The sequence below is a fragment of the Eleginops maclovinus genome, chromosome 22 (genome assembly GCF_036324505.1).
Source record: "Eleginops maclovinus isolate JMC-PN-2008 ecotype Puerto Natales chromosome 22, JC_Emac_rtc_rv5, whole genome shotgun sequence".
NCBI classification, from domain to species: Eukaryota; Metazoa; Chordata; class Actinopteri; order Perciformes; family Eleginopidae; genus Eleginops; species Eleginops maclovinus.
In genome coordinates this window covers 605,533-620,262 of record NC_086370.1, presented here as the reverse complement: position 1 = coordinate 620,262, position 14,730 = coordinate 605,533, and the positions used below count along the sequence as shown (strand labels likewise).

At 43.8% G+C, this 14,730-nt stretch overlaps 1 protein-coding gene across 1 annotated transcript in view; it reads right to left on the bottom strand.

Moving 5' to 3' along the window:
- Positions 1–520: 520 nt before the first annotated feature.
- Positions 521–14,730, bottom strand: part of fbxw4 (F-box and WD repeat domain containing 4) — a 61,795-nt gene continuing 47,585 nt past the window's right edge. Inside the window, exons 8-10 of the mRNA XM_063875479.1 lie at positions 5,100–5,240; positions 1,533–1,674; positions 521–1,463 (exon numbers count right to left, since the gene is read on the bottom strand). Coding sequence (XP_063731549.1) covers positions 1,329–1,463; positions 1,533–1,674; positions 5,100–5,240 — 418 coding nt within the window. The 3' untranslated portion in view covers positions 521–1,328. The remainder of the gene's footprint in view (positions 1,464–1,532; positions 1,675–5,099; positions 5,241–14,730) is intronic.

Genomic DNA, 14,730 nt, shown 5'->3' with positions numbered 1-14,730 from the left:
ACGCTAATGTGCCTTAATCCCTTCAAAAGCTTTGGGTGGATCCAGACAGCCACTCCAAAGAGTTTCGCTCTCTGCAACTTCTTTCCTGGCTCAGCAGACAGTGTGTGATTTTTATGTGTGGAGCTCACAGAACCTTAAGCTAATGGCTTAGCCCCTTCCCAGCAGGCACCAGCATGCTCCTCCTGTCCTACACATGAGACCTGTCCAGCTCACTTTCAGTGTCACTTCACTTTATTTTCACAGAGTTTATCATTTGTATTTGTCCTTTGTCAGCATTGTCCTGGAGGAAATGCTATTCCAAATCACATTGATATTTGTAAATTGACTTTCATAAAGCTTTACACTGCATTTCAACGTCCGTTGATAATACACTGACTTCTCATCAGGACACACACACACACACACACACACACACACACACACACACACACACACACACACACACACACACACACACACACACACACACACACACACACACACACACACACACACACACACACACACACACACACACACACACACACACGCACACTGTATACGTACAGTACACAGGTACTGTATACAATGTGTGGGGGAAGGGGGTTCTTTAGCTATAGCTTCCTTAGGGATTTGTGCATGTCATTTGTTTCTATTCCTTGATTGTGTTTGTGCTTTTATCCTGGCAAATGTCCTTAAGAAACCCCAGCCTTGAGGTGAAATTAAGCCTCTTTTTGCTGGCATGTTTCAATATAACCATTTTGGATGGATGGAAATCAACAATTAGACCATTACGCAGGTAAACAGTACCAAAACAAAAAAAGTGCTGACCTGCCAATAACATCCAATAACCTGACACAAAGACACACAACGAAGCGGTGTGTGCAGGGTTAGCATGATGGGCGTGATGCCTGCAGTCATTCACAAGGCTCACATGGAGGGAGAGCGGGGAGGGGCCATCTATTACCATTTCCCTCCGTTTTCCTCTATATTTCACAATCAAATATTACAAATACAGGTCGATCATAGTTACCTACAGTCCACTTCAGCGTTCTGAATTACTTTATAACAAATATAGTCCATAAATCTTGAACAAGTGGAGGTTATTCTCGTGCTCAGTAGGTATAACCTATCCATAAAGTCTGACTCTGTTTTATGTTTATATACATTTAAGATGTCCCCGTTAAAATCCCTACAGTAATGAATGTTTTACTAACATTGGGACTATTATTAATTATTAACTCATCATAAAAAGCACTTCCTTAAGAAACATTATCTTGTGAAAATAGACAGCTTTATTGAACAGATTAATAAAAATGTGTGTGTGTGTGTGTGTGTGTGTGTGTGTGTCATCTGATGTAGACATTGTTCTGTCTGAAGTCCAGTGAGTGCAGGGCGGTGGCAAGGGCGGCATGCAGGTGAGAGCTGCTGAACCTCAGGCAGTACACCGGGCTGCTCACCGGGCGTGAGCTCAGCTGGAAGAACTGCACAGAAAAAGGTACGTTATAAAACAACAGCAATAACTGCACTGTGTGACGTCTGCTCAGACATACCTGCAGACATGCAGCCTGCCGTTTGTCCCAGAGGCGCACCACTCCGTAGTACGAGGAGCCGCTGGCTATCATGTGGTTCCCGTCTGTCTGAAGGCAGTACAGTGCGCTGTCATGAGGCTCCTCCCACTCCATCACACACTTCCTGTTGGGAGCGAGGGGACAGTTTGCACACGTCATACTTCAAAATATTACAAAGAGATACTGTGTGCTAACTAGAGCATACAAATATAATCTCTCTGCTTTCCTTTTACTGACAGAGTGTCTTCACAAAGCTTCAACCAGAACCAGACACATTGGAATAGAAAGCTCCATGGCAGAAAAATGTGGTGAACAGAGGGGTCAAATGAAATTGAATCTGATTTTCTATTTAGAATCCTGATCCCAAAGACTGAAGTGTGTGACAAACAGTCCCAGTTCTTTGAATTCAGTTGGGATTGTTTTGTCACATAAATTTAAGGTTACTAGATTTGATCCAATTTAAAGTGTTCTGCATTGCATAAGACCCAAGGAGTTCGGTCCGGGAAACAATATTAAAATTATACTAGTCGAAAGTCCTCCAGCTGAGAGCACTTCAAATCCAAAATCTAAGTTTCAAACCATCAGACGTGCAAAAGAGCTACTTGTGGGTGTTGTGGAGTTTTGGAGACAGGAAAATGATACTGTTCTTAATAAGGCCTTGAATGTGTGTGTGTGTGTGTGTGTGTGTGTGTGTGTGTGTGTGTGTGTGTGTGTGTGTGGGCTGCCCGAGGCTGGGTGAGCCTCAGAGCAGGGTGGCTGTGGTTAAGAGAGGGGAAGTATTTTGGGCATAAGTATTTTCTGCCAATAGACATCGATCCTCCATTAGTGCAGCCTCATCCATAAGTGATGGGAGGGACACCAGGGGCAGACAAAGGGGCAGCAGACACACACACACACACACACACACACACACACACACACACACACACACACACACACACACACACACACACACACACACACACACACACACACACACACACACACGCACACGCACACAGTATTTCTAGCAAATGGGAAGGTGACTTATTGTCCTCCTGAAGGTGGAGGACAGCTCTTCTCTGTGAGGACGTGGATGTGTTTGATCTATGTGAACAGGAAGCTGGAACACAGGGTGTGTGTTATCTCACATATTAAATGGATGATAACAATCTCAAACAAACCAAACTAACTGATGTTCAAATGAATCAAATGTGTTGTACTGTAATGCAATTCTTAAATCTTATGTGGGAGAGCAAAACATTTACTGAATAAGCAGTTGATTTATATGTCAGCTATGGATAAGGTAAATGACCGGCAGATGTTGTTTTAGCCTTTCAGTTATTGTTACCAAGGTAGCTGGACTGGTTTATGCTATTATTATGTTCCCATTAATGGGATGAACCACTGTGAGGGAATAACCAACGACAACACAGGACACTGAACACATTGATCCCACAATAACAAAAGGATCGATCGGACCGGCTCGTACGGAGGAGAGGATGAGCTTTCATATCTTCTGCAGCAGCATGGGGGCATTGTTTTCTGTCACACTGCATTTCTATTCAGGGGTGTACCCCAACCTCCAGACAACCTGAACCTCCTGGATGACCCTGTGAGGCCGGTTCGGTTTGGGCCAATGAATTATTGATATCTAAAGAGGGACCCCCCTCTGCCAGCCCAACCCCTCTCACAGTCCCCAGAGCAATCTGCCAATCAGATCTTATTTGACTTACTTCACTGATTCACACCCCCCCCCCCCAACCTGAGAACTCTCTAACCCCCGCTGTCGACAATAAATGCTGCCCTCCCCAGCGATGGCCAGGACTGCTGCATTAATATGGAGAGCAGAGGGCGGGGGTCAGCTGCAGTAACACACCGCGCTGCATGCTACTGAAGGAAGAAGTGGGGGGGTCACCTGGCATTGTGGCTTTATTCAGGTTAGAGCGTTAGTAATCATTATGTTTACTCATAATCTTTTAGGGCTCACCTTAAAGAGAACATTCTTGGCCCTTGCCGTGTCGCAACTGGCTGGGGCACCTTCACCGTATGCCGGCGACCCGGGTTCGATTCCCGACCCGTGGTCCTTTCCGGATCCCACCCCGACTCTCTCTCCCACTTTCCTGTCACTCTCCACTGTCCTATCCGATTAAAGGCAAAAAGCCCCCAAAAATGATAAAAAATAAATAAAAAAAGAACATTCTTAAAGAGTCACATTTACAAGAGCTCCTCCGCTCTGGCACCGCCTTCACTGTGAAACTTTATCTTTCGCAGTGACAGGTTTCAGCCGCCCTCACCTCCATCAGGGACACTTTCAGTCCTCCTCCTCTTCAAATACCTCTTGAACTGTTTGCATACACAACAAACCGTCAACAAGTTTTAAATAACCATATAAGGTTAGTTAAAATATTAAGTTAAACTTCATATTTTTAATTTGAACACGATATTATTGGTTTCAACCAACCCGATACATTTCATTGAAGTCAACCTTTCAGTTTTTTCAGTGTAGTTCAACTGCTCACCTGACTATTACCCCTTGACCAAAGCAGTTCCAGGGCCGGTTCGGAGCTAGTGCCCAATTAAGAACCGGTTCTTCCGGGTTCAACTGCAGCAGGAAACCCGGTTCTTAGCTGGCACCACTCGACTGCCCTTCAAGAACCAAGAATCTAATCCGTCAGACTTACGTCATAGGCTGAGCAAAGTAACAAAACATATATAAAGTCAGTCAGGACCAACCAGGCTCAGTGTGATGCTGTTTATATTTTACCGTACTTTAATCACCATCCGTTCACTGTTGCTGATCATTGGGAAGAGCAGGCAGAGGTTCTCCTGTTGTTTTGTATTATTGCAGCTATCGGATGGAATCAGTACATGGGCTACACAGGTTGCCATGTCCGAGTATCACAAGTGGAATCATAGTGAAAACTACGCCGGTAAAATATGCCTGTAGAAAACGGCTTATGGCTCAACAGGATAGCAAAGTAAGTAGTCAGATTAGCTTCAGTTGCTATGCTAACATCACCTGTAAAATGCGAGAGAAATTTTCATAACAGCGTTGTGATGCCAGACAGTGTCAATTCAGACTGAAACACATTCAGTCATGGGGAGGGGGTATGCATCAGCTGCTCGTGTGACAGTCAGACAGTGAATACTTTCCAGTGGCCGCTGCCGTGAGTTAACGGCAGACTAAATGCCGGTGGAAGAGCAGCACTGCAGCGGGCGGTAAAAGCCGCTGAAACGGTGGCGTCATGACGTGGCACCAGTCGGGCTCCGGATGGTGGACACAACTTGTTCCAAAAAGGCGAACCAGTTCGGAACCAGAAGAGCACTAACAAGGAACTACAACTGGAACTGGTTTGGTGGGAAAGGGGTTTTAGGGGCCTAGCTCTTAAAGTGACACCGCGATCCCTTTACACTTCATCTGACACATTAAACCGGTTTTAATAGCAATGTTTGTGGCTGTAGGTTGTGAATTCAGACCGGGGCCTCAGCGGGGCACAGTACAGGGGCTGCACTACAGGGGTCACTAATGAACAAACAGACCCCAACCCTCAGGGGCCCCGTGCCTACCCTGGGCTAAGTCGCAGGTCCCACAGTCGGATGAAGGTGTCATAGCCGCAGGTGAAGAGCTGCGCCGGAGTCTCAAACTGCATGTCCAACACACCGGCCCCACGACGGAACCCCAGGCCCAGACTGCACACACACTCGGCCCTGGTGGATGAGAGAGAGGAGAAGAGGAGAGATCCATGTTAAATGTTATTTCTTCACACTTTGCAAATATTTGTAAAGATAAAATGGTCTATATTCCAGCCCTGTTGTCCTAGGTAAGGAGAAAGGTATGTCTTCATGAAGTGAAGTTGAGTCTCATCTGTACATTCAAAACACCTTCCGCAATGCAGAAAGATTTCTAAATTCCCCAAAAATAAACTCAATCTACAAAATATACAAAGAAAAACCCAAAACACGAAAATGATCTGTGAATATATTAAATTGATTTCAGTAGATAAAACGCATTAGTGATTGTCTGTCGAACATTTACAACTTTCCATCGGCATTTGTGAACTCATAGATGAGTTTGTGCAGCTCAACTCTACAGGCTGACTTGCATTTTACATTTTTTGAGACATCCTTTCCGCTGATGAACACAAATCTACCTGAGTTGCTTTTTCAGATAGCCTGCTCACAACGTGGTTTTCGTATTTCAAAGTAAAAGCATTTGGCCATTGCTTCCTGAAAAAAAGTAAAGTGCACACATTTTTTAATGCAAATGTGGCATCGTAAGGCTGCATTCACACGACGAGGGGCAAAGCGGCGCTCTGCTGGTGTTGCCGTGGTGTTTCCATAGAGACAGTGGTGCAGCCCGACTCGGTGAGAGCACTCCCTCGGCGCTGCACACCGCTTGGAATTGAGCAATACCCTCAAAGTTCTAATTATCTCAACTTTGACCTAGTTACTACTGACCTTTTGATGCGCAACTAATCAGATGACAACTGTGCTAAGCGCTGCAAACTAGCAGGGTACGTTACGATAGAAACAAAACCTATGTGGCTGTTTTTACCGCAAGACTCTGTGCCTAACCTCACGGAGAGCAAACAGCAAATTGCGTGTCAAATGACCCCGGTCATTTTCCAAGCACAGGGACCCTGCAGCCTGGTTGGAGAGGAACCGTGGGAGACTGAGGCTGACAGGATTATCTCTGGGTAGTGCAGGGTGTCCTCTCATGGCGGCCTTGCTGGCTCCCACAGCCTGATACTGGTATGTTTTATGGATGTATGAAGAGAACTGGAAACAGCAATGGACACTTTTTTGGGCCTAATGACATCATGGACTGACACGGAAGTTGTAGTACCACCATGAAAATGTGCTTAAACATCTGGTGCACTTCCTGGGTGCTTTACTGCATGTATGCATAGAGAACTGGTTACAGCGTTGGAGGCCTCAGGTCATGTACATAAAACCAAAACTCTCAATAACAAAGTACCCAGATCTTCCAGTCATCATTCCTTCAGCCCTGCTCCACCCATCGCGGATGCTTTCAGCTCTGCTCAGATGAGAAAATAACTCGACGACATCTTACAACTTTTAGGACATAATGATTTAAATAAGGGCTATTGAAGTGTTGATTTAGCTACAAAAATAATATATAAATATACAAATATTTCAAACTGACTTATTATAAGGATGATATGCTGTGCACACTGTAAAGCTGATTTGTAGTTTTTTATTTTTAATGATTGATTGTCATAACGGCGCTCCAGCACATACGCACATAGTACTACACGACTGGCCAAAATGTCCTAAAAAATAAAGCCCAGGTTTGAAATGTAACTCAATTATTTTCTGTACTGTCATTTCTATGGAGAAACATAACCTTCTCAGCCGATGCTCTTGCGGTCTTTCCATAGAAACACACCGTCAAAGCCTGTGTAAATTTAAGGATGAAAGTAAAATGTTGCAAAATTACAAAAGTAGACTAAAAACATATCGATTTCTAGTTTGGCTTTAACTAGAATGTTTGAATAGTTTTTTGTATCAACATTCCAAATGGATAGTGGTTGGTGACAGAAGCTGGGGCTGGAGTATTTTAGACCCATCTTTGGAAGGTGTGCACATGGTGATTATTAAAACCACAACAGGACTCAATACAGAGGTGACTGAATGAAACCAGATTTGAAACAAAACCCAAAGTGAAAAGTTAGGTTGGAGTGAAGCACCTGCAGGATATGTGGCTCGGTGCACGAAGGCCATGAAGTCCTATTCCAGGCTAATGGAATCACAGTTTAACCCACCAAATGCAGGAACGACTGCTGGCAATAAAAGGCTGACGACAGATCTGACTATTATAACATTTGCAGTGCATAAGCTTAATTAAATATATTATTCTGACCCACAACATAAGTAACTGGAGATAGGAAAGCAAGGGGACTGCAGTCCCGTAATGTTATTGCACAGCGCACCTGTGGCCCTTATTCATATCACATCGCATCACGAGTGCAGCTGAAGTGCTGCAGACGGTATGGAGTGGTATTTTGCGTCACATACTTCTATGTATGCAGTGAGGGATTTTTTAAAGCACTTTTTAGAAAAGTCCAGGGACTTCCAGGTTGAGCAATGAGCTGGTAAGACGCACTCACCGGTTACTCCAGCAGATAATAATAATATCATAATTACAATTCAAATTTTTGATAAAACAACACAAGTGTAGTTTAGGACGTGTACTACAGGTGTTATCTAAACTAGGAAAGACAAACCCGTGTGAGTATCCTGAAAAAAAAACATTGTAAAGAGCGACCTGCAGGCCTGTACGCATCGCGGACAACCGTGCCATACTTTGGCCAATCACAGCGCTCCATTCACAGCTGTCAGTCAAGTCAGAGATTTGTAATAGGTTTCAAGGTTTCAAGGTTTTATTGGTCATATGCACAGCATATACAACGTATATGTTGGCAAAGAAAATCTTATGTCCCATGCTCCTCCAACAACTCAACATGCATGGTGCAAATAAGATAAATAAAATAGTGCAAAAAGAGAGAAGAATATTTACAATAACAACAATAAAGATTTGAGGATGTGAAATATATACATACAGTGGTATGCAAAAGTTTGGGCACCCCTTAGGAAAACCACTGCATCAGTTTGTCACTTGCTGAGCTTTTGAAGCAGCAACTTCATTTTAACATATGTTATACCTTATGGTAACAGAAACATCTCAGTAGTGAAATAACTTGTATTGGTCAAACAGAAACATGTTTATGTGCATTCAAACAAAAATAGGCATGTGCATAAATTTGGGCACCCCTAAGAAATAATTCCATTAATATTTAGTATTGCCTCCTTTTGCTGCAATAACGGCCTGTAGACGCCTCCTGTAGCCACAGACAAGTCCCTTAAGCCTGGCAGGTGGTATTTTGGCCCATTCTTCCACACAAAACGTCTCCAGTTCAGTCAGGTTTCTTGGCCTCCGTGCATGGACAGCCTTCTTCAAATAAATCCATACATTTTCAATGATGTTAAGGTCTGGGGACTGGGATGGCCATTCCAGAACATTGTACCTGTGCTTCTGCATGAATTCCTTGGTGGATTTTGATCGGTGCTTAGGATCATTGTCCTGCTGAAAAATCCAACCCCGGCGTAGCTTCAACTTTGTGACTGACTCTAGAACATTCTTGTCAAGAATCTCCTGGTACTGTAAGGAATTCATGTGGCCCTCAACTTTAACAAGTTTTCCAGTACCTGTGCTAGCCACACAGCCCCATAACATGATAGATCCTCCACCAAATTTTACAGTGGGCAACAAGTTCTTTTCATTGAATGCAGTGTGTTTTTTTCGCCATGCATACCTGTTCATGTTATGACCAAATAACTCAATCTTGGTCTCATCTGACCACAGTATTTTGTTCCAAAATGCTTCTGGCTTGTCCAGATGTGCTTTTGCATACCTCATGCGACTCTTCTTGTGATTAACACTCAGGAAAGGCTTTTTGCACATCACCCTTCCAATGAGCTCTTCCTGGTGCAAAGTACGCTGGATTGTGGAACGGTGAACAACTACACCATCAGCAGCCAGATGTTGTTGTAGTTCTCTGGAGGTGGTCTGTGGCTTCTCTGTGACCATTTTCACCATCCTTCGCCTGTGCCTTTCCCCTATTTTTGTCGGCCTACCACATCTTTCCTTCACACGGACTGTTCCTGTGGCCTTCCATTTCACAACTACGTTTCTGACTGTGGAGACAGACAGTTTAAACCTGTCAGATAATTTTTTGTACCCTTCTCCTAATTTATAATGTTGGATTATCTTAGCTTTCAGGTCAGTGGAGAGTTGTTTTGAGGTCCCCATCTTGCCACTCCCTAAGAAAGAACCTAGGCCAGGCACAGCCAGCTATTACCTATGTTAAATAGCCTTTTTCATGATTGGTTCCACCTGTCTTTGTAATTGAAGGTCTAATGAGCTAATCAAAGCAATTTTGTGCAGCAACCTGTCAGCTATAAATCCGTACAGGTGTTGAAATGAATGCTATTTATAAGGGTGCCCAAACTTTTGCACATCCCATTTTTTGCATTTTATTTTACTATAATAAAACTATGTAATGCTACCCTAAGAATTTTGGTCTGGAAAACACTAAAACGTCTACATCTTTGTAGGAAAACAAATGTTGTTGCTGTGATCTTCTATTATAAAGGAAAAGCAAATTGTCATGAAATCTCAGAGGGGTGCCCAAACTTTTGCATACCACTGTATGTGGAATACATTGAAAGTATTTAAACACTTTACACTGTTGAATGAGGAGGTATGGACAGATGCATATATTATGTATAACAGATATATATGGCAGATATGTATAATATATATATATATATATATGTGTGTGTACTATAAACAGATGTGAGTAGACATTCACAGAGCTCAGGAGTTCAGCAGTCTTATAGCCTGTGGTATAAAACTGTCTCTGAGTCTGGTGGTCTTGGTCCGGATGCTGCGGTACCGTCTGCCAGACGGCAGCAGACAGAACAGATTGTTGCTGGGGTGATGGGGGTCCTTTAATATCCTACTGGCCTTCTTCCTACACCGCTGGGTGTAGAGGTCCTCCATGGATGGCAGCTCCGTCCTGGTGATGTGCTGAGCAGTTTTCACCACCCTCTGTAGAGTCTTACGGTTGAGGGCGGTGCAACTGCCATACCAGGCGGTGATGCAGCCAGTCAGGATACTCTCGATGGTGCACCTGTAGAAGTTGCAGAGTATCCTGGAGTCCATGTTGAACTTCCGCAGCCTGCGGAGGAAGAAGAGCCGCTGTCGAGCTGTCTTGGATATGACCCTGGTGTGATGTGTCCATGTCAGGTCCTCACTGATGTTTACCCCGAGGAACCTGAAGCTGCTGACTCTCTCCACAGGAGTCCCGTCGATGGTGATGGGTGTGTGTGCCTCTCTCTGCCTCTTCCTGTAGTCAACAATCAGCTCCTTTGTTTTGCTGACGTTGAGATGGAGGTTGTTGTCCTGGCACCAAGATGTCAGGGCTCTGACCTCCTCTCTGTACGCCGTCTCGTCGCCGTCTGTGATCAGGCCGATGACGGTCGTGTCGTCAGCAAACTTGATGATGGTGTTGGAGCTGTGTGTGGCCACGCAGTCGTGCGTGAACAGGGAGTAGAGAGGGCTGAGCACACAACCCTGAGGGGCTCCGGTGTTGAGGGTCAAGGTGGAGGATGTGATGTTCCCCATCCACACTGCCTGGGATCTGCCCGTTAGGAAGCTCATGATCCAGTCACAGAGGGCGCTGTTGAGCCCAAGGTCCCTGAGCTTAATGATGAGCTTGGAGGGCAGAATGGTGTTGAATGCTGAACTGAACTATAAAATAGAGACAGAGATTTTAGATTTTACCACTACATTGAGAGGGAAGTTATCTTAGTTGATAGCTAGCTTAGCAAGATCTCGTTAGTTAGGGTTAGTTAAGCCAGATAACTCAGAGATATCCAGGGTCTGTTTGGCTGGCCTCAGAGTACAGGACACTGAAAACACCTTCACAGCCCCCCCGTGAACACACACACACACACACACACACACACACACACACACAAACAAACACTGAAAACATGCTGACTTCCATCTACACTCTGACCCTCCATTGGTCCTGGAACCTGCCCCCCCACTTCAGATTAGATACAGGACATCATGTTGTCTTATTATTGTTATCCCTGTTTTGATCGTTTGCCTGTGTTACAGAGTGTAGAACCGTGTGTGTGTGTGTGTGTGTGGCTCCATGCTCCTGTGATCACAGCCTCCTGAGCGCTGCAGAATAACTGTCTCTTTGTTGCACTCTAACACCCTCCATGACCGTGTCTGTGTGCGACTCTCCAACATTTGATACCTGCTCCATAGCAACCATTTAAAGGGGGCGGCTGGCCTTGGCGACCAAGTTGCCCTGTGCATGGACTCGTGCCCACCCCCCCAACCCCCCCCAGCCTGGGGCTCAATCTGCAGGCTTGGTCTGGTAATCCCCCAGCCTTACCCCAGGGGGCCTTCTTATTGGACCAGGGCTTTCCCCACGGGGCACCTTATTGGGTGAGAGCTTTCTCATTGCCAGGGTCTCATGACTAAGCCGAGGCCAATGGGGAGTCTGTGATGAGGCTGACTTGGTGTCTGTGTGGGGTAGAGACCCCTTATTTTCATCTTACCACTAAAACCATGGAGCTTAGCACGTCACACAAAAAGGAACGCATTCAAGCCAAAGGGATACGAGCCTGTTCATTCAGAACTAAATAATGATGTCTCCAACACAGCACGAGCACTCGGACGAAAGAGAGATCATCAATTCATAACGTTACTCTCCCAAGTCCTTCAAGCAACATGAGGAGAACGTGACTCTGCTCCGAAAAAACTGTCCCAAACACAGAGAAAGAACACAAGAAAAATAAAGCTTCCATAAAAAGAACCTGACATCTGCACAGGGATCTTAAAGCCATAATAGCACTTTGTGATGAGCTGGTGCACGGTGCTAAATAGCAGGGATTCTCAAATTGGTAGGTCACCGGCTTTATGGGCCATGTGATTACAGGTTGCCGGCATGAGAATGTCATCTGTAAGAAAGAGTGGATGTGTCCGAGCGGCGACAGTCTCTGATCTGGGCATCCTTTCTCCTGGCTGTCTGCCTACAGTATGTTCACTACCTGGAGCACGGCGAATCCTCAGGGGGGAAATGCTCAGAACACACTGATACACTCATTGGGACAGGCAGTGGAAGCTCGGGCTGGATCCCTTATGTAGCTCATTTCCCAGGTTAAAGCTCAGTACATTTTTCAGTTGTCATTGTATGATGTAAATATGTCCGTCATTCTCCATCTACACTAAAATAAATAAAAACTGAGACAGGTGACTGAAATAGAGCATCAATTCCTACAGTGCAGCTGTTATTCTGGTGTGTCCACAACTCTTATAAAAAGATCAAAACTAACGTGTTATTATTCCCTTCAGCTCCAACATACTATAACACCTCATAGGATATACACATAGCACAACAAGTAAGGACATTTGTGTTTTGTAGATTCTTTGTTGTATCAATTCTTCGTGGCAATATCTCATCCTGTTGGAAAGCATGTTTAGTTCACTGTTTGTCAGAGGAGATTTGTCACATTTTTCACAGGCACAACCCACATACTCAGCTCTGCTGCTCCTCCCACAAATGCATGTTCCTCACACATGTGTCACCATTTGAAAGGAAAGTAGACAGGCATTCCAACAGTATACGATTTATTGCCAAGAAGCATTGTAACATCAAAGAAATAATCTACCAAACACACATTTCCTTACTTGTTGTGCTATGTTTGGTTTGATTTTCTTTTAAAGACTCAGTTAATCATAATCATACACACATGGAGAGGAAACAGCTAATTGGTCAGGACCAGCAGTGGATGAATCCATATTGAGGATGTGTGTACTCCACTGACACACTGTTAAGGACAAATTCTACTTTATGATCACTCAGGGCTTATTGTCCCAGTGTTGCCCATCATTTCCAGCAGTCACAGGAACACAGTGCGCAGTTCATGGGGTCTCTGAGAGGAAGTGTGAGGCAGGAGCAGCAGAGCAGTCGCTCAGAACTACCACTGACTGGTAAAGCACATTGAGTTCCTACGATTATACTGTTTTCTCTATAATTAGCTCATACACTGACTGTGCATTACACTCACCAGTGGGACGAGCTGAAGTATGAAGTCACTGAGGGAGGGGTTTGATCATCCTGAAGGCTACACATGGTCACTTAACTGCTTTAACAGACAATTCTTTAGAAGTAAAATGAGCAGTGGTTTGAAGAAGTACATTTACTCAAGTACTGTACTGGAATTTGCGACTGTGTACTTTTACTCCACTACAGTTATTTAATCCCTTTAGTTACTTTGCAGATCTGGATTAATGATGTGAAATCAGACTGTAGTTCACCTGCAGTAAATCCAGCAGCTACCCTGCAGTACACAAAGCCATTCAAACTAGCTGCACCTTTACCAGCTCTGAGAACACTTTAATGATCAATCATTATAAAACATATCAGAGATATTATTCTGAAATGGACCAATCAGACAATGACTACTTTTACTGTCGCTACTTTAAGTACATTTAGAGGAGAGTACTTTCTACTTTCACTGGAGGAACATTTAGAATACTTTCACTGTGACAGAGTATTCCTACACTCTGGTACTTCTACTTTACTCAAGTACAAGACCTGAGTACTTCTACTTTACTCAAGTACAAGATCTGAGTACTTCTACTTTACTCAAGTACAAGATCTGAGTACTTCTACTTTACTCAAGTACAAGATCTGAGTACTTCTACTTAACTCAAGTACAAGACCTGAGTACTTCTACTTAACTCAAGTACAAGACCTGAGTACTTCTACTTTACTCAAGTACAAGATCTCAGTACTTCTACTTTACTCAAGAACAAGATCTGAGTACTTCTACTTTACTCAAGACCTGAGTACTTCTACTTTACTCAAGTACAAGATCTCAGTACTTCTACTTTACTCAAGTACAAGATCTCAGTACTTCTACTTTACTCAAGTGCAAGATCTGAGTACTTCTACTTTACTCAAGACCTGAGTACTTCTACTTTACTCACGTACAAGACCTGAGTACTTCTACTTTACTCAAGTACAAGATCTCAGTACTTCTACTTTACTCAAGTACAAGATCTCAGTACTTCTACTTTACTCAAGTGCAAGATCTGAGTACTTCTACTTTACTCAAGACCTGAGTACTTCTACTTTACTCAAGTACAAGATCTCAGTACTTCTACTTTACTCAAGTGCAAGATCTGAGTACTTCTACTTTACTCAAGTACAAGATCTGAGTACTTCTACTTTACTCAAGTACAAGATCTGAGTACTTCTACTTTACTCAAGACCTGAGTACTTCTACTTTACTCAAGTACAAGATCTGAGTACTTCTACTTTACTCAAGTACAAGATCTGAGTACTTCTACTTTACTCAAGTACAAGACCTGAGTACTTCTACTTTACTCAAGTACAAGACCTGAGTACTTGTACTTTACTCAAGTACAAGACCTGAGTACTTCTACTTTACTCAAGTACAAGATCTGAGTACTTCTACTTTACTCAAGTACAAGACCTTAGTACTTCTACTTTTACTCAAGAACAAGATCTGAGTACTTCTACTTTACTCAAGTACAAGACCTGAGTACTTCTACTTTACTCAA